Here is a 7,201-nt window from a genome sequence, read left to right as displayed (position 1 = left end):
ACTTCTTTGTCTACAATTTCAGATTATACATTGAATTTTTTCAATGAATATTTAATTTAAAATTAATTGATCATAAATGAAGAGATTCTTTATACATTTATATGTCCAAGATATCTTAATTTAACAGATATCAGATTTTTATCAAAATTTTAATACTCCAACTCACTTGTAGAAATAACAAATTTATTACATGATAACTTACCATGAAGGGTACAATAATATAAAGAACAGCACGTGTTATACTAATCAAAAAGAAAGAAGAAAAAGGAAAAGAATAATGGTTGTCTATATAGTACATTGAATTATGTACGGGGAGGGGGAAATCACTAGGTAGGTTAAGATTTTGTTAAAAATGTAAGATGGGAAAGAAAGAGAAATGGCAACCGACCAACCATAGTGATCAAGAATATTGAGATCCATGATGTGCCAGAATTTTATTCATTGTTGGATACTGAAAACCAAAGAATCTTGGGGAGATGATGGGAAACTAAGATCAAACATGAAGATGCATATAAGTTTGGAAGAAAAATTATCAGATTATCAACTAGTTGATGCGTCCATGATATCATGAAGTGGTAAGCAAATGTGTTTTGACTACTGCTGTTGGAGGAAGGGTCATGTTAGCAACAAAACCAAAACGTGAAACTCTGTTTCCAACAAATTCCGAAAGCTAAAGATCCTGGATGTGACAAAATGTCAGAATAAGCTTCAAAGCATTACGAAAGCATCTTAAAGGGGATGATTTTGTTCATACCTATTAAAATTATAGCCCCAAACAAAAAGAAAAAAACCCATTCCAACTAGAATAAAGTGGAAAATGAAGAAAACCCAAGATCGGAAGTTGGAAAAGAAAGCCTCGAGCATGTTTTTGAACAGGTTCTTGGGCTGGTATGTGCAGTAAATCCTTCCTTCCCAAGTTAAAAAGTTAGTTAACAGTTTACGAAAAGGGGTATTCAAACTTGAAATGTTCTTATCAAAGAGAGAAATTTTAACCTGACGGGGGTAAAAGGATGGAAAAGGAAAGAAAAGGAAAAGAAGAGTAATTTGATTGGAGGGTGAGTCAGCCGGACAAAACAAAGGGGTAAGCCAATCAACTCTCTTTTGCTCGTAAAGAAGGATTGGACTATTAGAGCATGGATTTTACACATGCTGGTCTACACCTTGTGGCCTCTGCTACCGTTATATATGCACACAAACGCACACCAAACCACTCCCAAATTGTCAAGCTTCTTCGTTCATTTGAAAGCAGAGGATATTTGCTTAGTTTCTTTTCAAAAGAAAATACACAAAAAAAAGAAGAAGAAAAGACAAGAGTGAGAGATGGAGATGGAGATGGAGATGGAGATGGAAATGAAACAATCAAAATTCAAAAGAATTTGTGTTTTTTGTGGGAGTAGTCCCGGAAAGAAGAGCAGTTACAAAGAAGCTACTATTGAGCTTGGCAGGGAATTGGTACATGCCTCTGCCTTCTTTAAATTGTGCTCCTCTCTGTTTCTGCTCTGTGTTTATGTAATTTCTTAAACTCGTTTTTGAGCGTGTTCTGGAAGTGCTTTTTCAGGCCCTTCCCTACCGTGTTCACCCTTTTTACTTCAGCTTCTTCTATATTGAGCTACTTCCTAACCTTTTGTTTCCTCTTCTTGATGTTCACTGTCTCTGTTTTGGCTCTGTTCTAATCTGTTTACTTGAAATGTTTCTGAACTTATTTTGCAAGTCTTTTGCTTTTCTACTTTTTTGTAGTCTTTCAACAACTTTGTTTGCAGTGATTACCTTCTAGCACGATGTTCAGCTTCCTATTCAGATATTCCCTGGAGACTTTCAACTTCATTTCCAGATTAAACTTTTTGTTCCACTGCTAAACTTCTCTAAGGAAATCAAATGAAGTAACTGTTCATTGATTTTAATCAAATTTGTTGTTATGAAGCTTCAGGAAAAAAAAAGGGTTTCAAGAATCAAGCACGGTTTGATTAGCAGTTCCAATAATCCCAAAAATTTCTGATTTTTCCAGCACCTCTAGCCTATATATTTTGTACTTTCCTCTGTTCAGAACTCCCCTGTTCTCTCTGCCTCCTACATTACACATACAAGTCCAATCGTTTTTCTTTATACCAAAACGTTTGCACCTTTTCAATATTGTATTGTATTAACATTTTAAAATTAAAATGTACTTTGATGAATACTTTATGAAGCAGATTTTTTTTTTTGTTAGTTCATTCCCAAACATATTAAAAATGATAATTCTTTTTTCCCTTTGCTTCTTCACAAATGAAGGTTTCAAGAAATATTGATCTGGTTTATGGAGGAGGTAGTATTGGATTAATGGGCTTGATTTCTCAAGCTGTTTTTGATGGTGGCCGCCATGTCATTGGGTAGGCAATATTCTTCCCATTTTCTGGTTCACAACTAAACTTTTTCTAGTTCTAACATTGTCTTGGTTTGGTTCCTTATGTTTACTAATTTTGTCATGTTTTATTGTCTGTGCAGAGTGATTCCCAAGACACTCATGCCTAGAGAGGTATGTCTTCAAGCTTGCATAATGTGTTTTTTTGTATCATAATTACCTTAAATTAAAATAAAACAATGAACTAAAAAGAAAGAGAAAGAAAGAAAGAACATTATCTGCTTCTTTTTCATTTTTTTTCTTTTTTTTTTCTGTTTTATTTTAAATAAGGTTTTATTTATTTCTTTTTCTTTTTTCTAGTGGTAGCTCCTATGACATGAATTTCTACCTCACTTTTGTTATCTTTTAAATATGGTTTCACACTTGTCTCCTTTGGGACTCATGCAGGTTCCAGTTTAGACTTTTTGATTGGTCCTAAACTTTTGCTTTCCCCCTCCCTTGTTTTTCACATTGTGGTCTCTTCTTTTTCGCCCAATGAATTCCACCTGAGGGCATATGGGTCTGCACCATTTTTGTCACCACTCCAGTGGTTTTTATTTGCCCACCAGCAAGATTCTCATTCTTAGTATAATATCAGGTTTATATGGTGCATGTATTTTCTTCTGATTGCTTCCTGTTTTCACCCTTTCTTTTTTGTTGGTGTTGAGTGTTGACTTGCCAAGAAAATTCCTAAGTAAATAGTATGGTATTTTTGGACTGAGCCCACCACCTCTGCTACCCTCATCATTGCTTTTCAGTGAAAAGCTTTCCCCCCTCTTTCTCTCTCTGTTTCCTTCTTTTTCTCTCACTAAAAGTTGGTGATAGTGTTATGTAGGCATTGCTTTGTATTGATTTTGGTGGCTATAACATTTGCAGATAACTGGAGAGACAGTGGGGGAAGTTAAGGCAGTAGCTGACATGCACCAAAGAAAGGCAGAGATGGCTAGACAATCTGATGCCTTCATTGCCTTACCCGGTTGGTATAAGACCCCGAAAGTACTCATATTGTTTAATATCATACAAAAAATACAATAAATTTCATGTTAAATTCTTAAAAAATATATCCCTCAGTACTTATTTAGCTGTAAGATTCATTGACTGTGTAATTCTGTAACAAAGAAGGCTCATAAATAACTTTCAAACTTTCTATATATAGAAAGCTATGTGGAAGCGTTTCACGGGACATTGCTCTAGTCTAACTGTTGGTTTGGTGAACATTAATTTCAGGACTGGAACAGTTCCAGAATGAGGGGAAACACTTGTAGGTTTAGCCTCAGAATTTAGCAAACTGTTGTTTTAGGTTGACTGTTTTAAGGGGTACCTGTGGCTATGTATGGCATAGGCATAGAATAGAAGACTGATAGCAACTCTTTTTCCAGCTCGAACTGCCAGAGTTTGGACTGTTATCAGCTCCAGAAAAATGCCCATGATTTAGAGAGTTACCCTTCAAGGCCCAATCTGACTCCACCGTCATCAGCTCCTGACACTGAAAATTAGGCTTCCTGGTGACTGGTGAGAAGAAGAGCCTTGAAACCAAAAACTTTCTGTGGTGAGAATGCATTATCCACTCCACGCCAGTATCCCCCAGCCTGTGGTTTCTACCTTGCCAGATTATATAAATAGGCTCCTGCAACATACCCTTTAAACATTCTTTGTTTGAGAGCTTCTGCTGTTGATCAATTTGTCAATGGGGACCCTGAGGCTGGGGGGCCTTTTCCTGGACCACATCTGTGGGTAAAAGGGCTCACTTTATCATTCACCCAAACCTGCAAATGTTTTGGGTCTGAGGTTGCCAAATTTTAACTGGGCTAATTGACCCATAACATAGAGGCAGGGATTAAATCAATGGGCTCAAGATTGGGCTTTTGCATGATGTGTAAAATAAATTATTTAATTTTTTATGTTTAAAATTAATAAATAATCTATTGGGTTATAAACAAACTTAGTATAATTAACTGATGATTAAATTAAAATAAAAACCAATTGACTTTATTGGGGTTATACTTACAAGTATATTACTATGAAATAATTTTATAACACAAAAAAGCCGTTAATTTACATAGATTATTATCATTTTTGTAAATTTTTTTTCATAAAAAAGCTCTTAATTAGTATATTTAATTAAATGAAATTCTAAATGATATTCATGAAGGTGGCTATGGAACTCTTGAAGAACTTCTTGAAGTCATAACCTGGGCCCAACTTGGAATCCATGATAAACCAGTAAGATTCCTTGCCTATTCCCCGATTTCCTAAACAAACAATGAATTGGGATTTTGTTGAAATCTTTATATATTTATTGCAGGTGGGATTGTTGAATGTGGATGGATACTACAATTCCTTGTTGTCATTCATTGACAAAGCAGTGGAGGAAGGTTTCATTTGTCCCAACGCCCGCCATATCATAGTCTCTGCTCCCACTGCTAAAGAGTTGGTCAAAAAGATGGAGGTTTACAAGTTTTTCTCTTCAAATCTTTGAAACCCTCACTTTGTTTTTGGTGCATGCTCTGCCAGAACTAAACCCTTTACCTGCATGAAGTCTGATATCTGATATCTTTGTATCAGGAGTATGAACCTCAGCACGAAAGAGTTGCTTCAAAGCTAAGTTGGGAGACGGAACAGTTAGGGTACCCTGCAAAATGTGAAATCACTAGGTGAGAGAGACTGAGACATTGCCAAGGCAACAAAATGCAGATTCCAGGGAACTAATTTTAGGAAATCAAGATGTTCCTGAAATGGGAATTTTTCTTTTTTTTCTTTTTTACTCATTTTCTGATGTAAACTACTACCCCCTCCAAAAACAAAAAAACAAAAGAACAAAAAGACCCCATTAACTCATCATTTGAAGCTTGACATTTTGTTTTCATTTGAAGTTGAACTTTGATTCTGTAATGCTTCAACTTTGTGGCAAAGTTCCTGATGAAATGAAAAAAGAAAATTTGTTTCCATGGTTGGACTTGTGTTGTTCAATTGCTTGTTATATTTGGTTAAATTTTCCAGGGTTAAGGGTTTTCCATTCCATTTTCACTGTTTTCTTTGCACAATCCTCAAGTAAGATAGCTAAAAAGATCTAGACCTATTGATCCTATAACTTCTTAATTATGAAATGATTGATTAAATTAAGCAACAACTGACCAATAATCACCAATGTATATAGGCTTGAATGGTCCCTTGGAAGCCATGTGCCTCTTCATAACAGCTGTAATAACCCTTGATTTATGAAGATTAGCTGATTAGTATGTGACACAAGATGTCAAGGACCTTAAAATTTCTCTTCCCTAAAATTTGGATTCAACCATGACTCTTTACTACTCTTGTCGCAAGGCAAACACGCACATTGAGTATGCTTTAATCAAAGCGTTTTAATTTTTAAAATGAACACACACTCGAACTTTTATGATAAAAAATGAAAATACATTTATACGATCAATTTTTAAAAACGAAAGATGAAATTTACGACAACAAAATTAACTTGTGAAATTATATTAAATTTTCTTCTAAAAATAAAACAAATGAAAAATCACTTGAAAGTCTCAAATCTTCTTAATCATTACTCATCAAAATCATTTTAGGTCATATGCTTTTCCTTGTGCAATTTCACATGCATTATGGTCAATATTTTTTCCAATAATTTAATTGCAATTAGGCACTAAACTAGAATAAATAAAGAGGAAGAAAGTTTCACTCTTCCAGTCAGATTCCATGCTGAAATAATAAGTAAATAAATAACAGTAACAATGATGAGGGGTGACTGAACTTTATCCATCAAGAATTTAATTTAAGCAATAAAGAACACTAAAAAATGTTTTACATATATCAGTAAACTCCTTTTCCAATGAATTATTTTATTTATAATATTCCAGGTGATTTCTTGGTCTTAATCTTTATTTATTTATGATGATTTATATGAATATATATATATATATATCCTAGATGTCCACAATTAGTAATTGCAAATGGTCTTCTAATAGCAAATCAATGTCATTTTTTAATTTTTTTTACAAGGTTACATAAAATTTATAATTACAATTCAATAATTATATACAAATATAAATAACATATTATATTTATAAAAAAACAAATAAACAAATCAATCAATCACACAAATCAATATCAAATTAGACTAATTAAACCCATATGCGACGAGATTTGAATTATCGATAAAAATGTGTTCTTCCATCCTTGCTCTTGTTGTTGAGGGTTCCAATTGATATTGAATTTTCACCTTAAATGGTTTGAATTAAACACATAATACCCGAAAACTCACATTAAAGTCAAATTCGTACCAAAATAAAAATCAAATAACCATTCATTTCTTTTATAATTTTTTCCTAATTTGAATATCACCATATAAATCTCATTAATTTCCTAAGATGACTCACATGAAACCCGTAACTCTATTTGAATCAAAACAAACAAAGAAAACCCAAAGTCAATATTAAAAAAGGAAAAAATTTGACAATTTCTCCTGATAAGGAGGCTAGAAACCATGTGAGCTGCCTCGAAGCAATCTATTTAGGCACCATTCCACTTATAAATGTTCATAAACACAGTAATTAAGACCAAGAATCTTCAAACCTTGTAATAGAATAATGGAAGAGGAGCTGCACATGGAGACTGAAGAAGAGAGATTATATATATATATATATATATATATATATATATATATGTATTCCTATTTTTGTTAGGCAATATAAAACTATTTAGCACCCAAAAAATTTTGCATAGATCTTTGCTTATGTGGCTTTCCACTTAGATATGTGTAAATGCAACTTTATTTGTTTATTTTTCTGCCTGTCAAAGTTGGCCATCTGGTGCCTGATC

The 7,201-nt window shown here is 33.6% G+C and overlaps 1 protein-coding gene across 1 annotated transcript; it reads left to right on the top strand.

Annotated features, from left to right (window-relative positions):
* The first annotated feature begins 1,178 nt into the window (after positions 1 to 1,178).
* LOC110412749 (cytokinin riboside 5'-monophosphate phosphoribohydrolase LOG1-like) lies at positions 1,179 to 5,325 on the top strand. Its single transcript, XM_021423364.1, has 7 exons — positions 1,179 to 1,452; positions 2,269 to 2,366; positions 2,482 to 2,512; positions 3,254 to 3,353; positions 4,530 to 4,600; positions 4,683 to 4,826; positions 4,943 to 5,325. The coding sequence occupies exons 1-7, from the start codon at positions 1,321 to 1,323 to the stop codon at positions 5,033 to 5,035; spliced, it is 669 nt and encodes a 222-aa protein (XP_021279039.1). The 5' UTR covers positions 1,179 to 1,320; the 3' UTR covers positions 5,036 to 5,325.
* The last annotated feature ends 1,876 nt before the right edge of the window (positions 5,326 to 7,201 follow it).

The sequence above is a fragment of the Theobroma umbraticum genome, unplaced genomic scaffold (genome assembly GCF_002168275.2).
Source record: "Theobroma umbraticum cultivar Fairchild unplaced genomic scaffold, ASM216827v3 scaffold_95.0, whole genome shotgun sequence".
NCBI classification, from domain to species: Eukaryota; Viridiplantae; Streptophyta; class Magnoliopsida; order Malvales; family Malvaceae; genus Theobroma; species Theobroma umbraticum.
The sequence above is the reverse complement of the archived record's forward strand: the minus strand, read 5'-3'. Positions and strand labels throughout refer to the sequence as shown.

What these genes read in the sequence shown, in the direction of transcription:
- LOC110412749 (XM_021423364.1), top strand. Translation starts at nt 1,321, where the DNA reads ATGGAGATGGAGATGGAGATGGAGATGGAAATGAAACAATCAAAATTC. An exon ending in AGACACTCATGCCTAGAGAG is followed by an intron (nt 2,513 to 3,253) that starts GTATGTCTTCAA and finishes TAACATTTGCAG; the next exon opens with ATAACTGGAGAGACAGTGGG. An exon ending in TGCCTTCATTGCCTTACCCG is followed by an intron (nt 3,354 to 4,529) that starts GTTGGTATAAGA and finishes ATATTCATGAAG; the next exon opens with GTGGCTATGGAACTCTTGAA.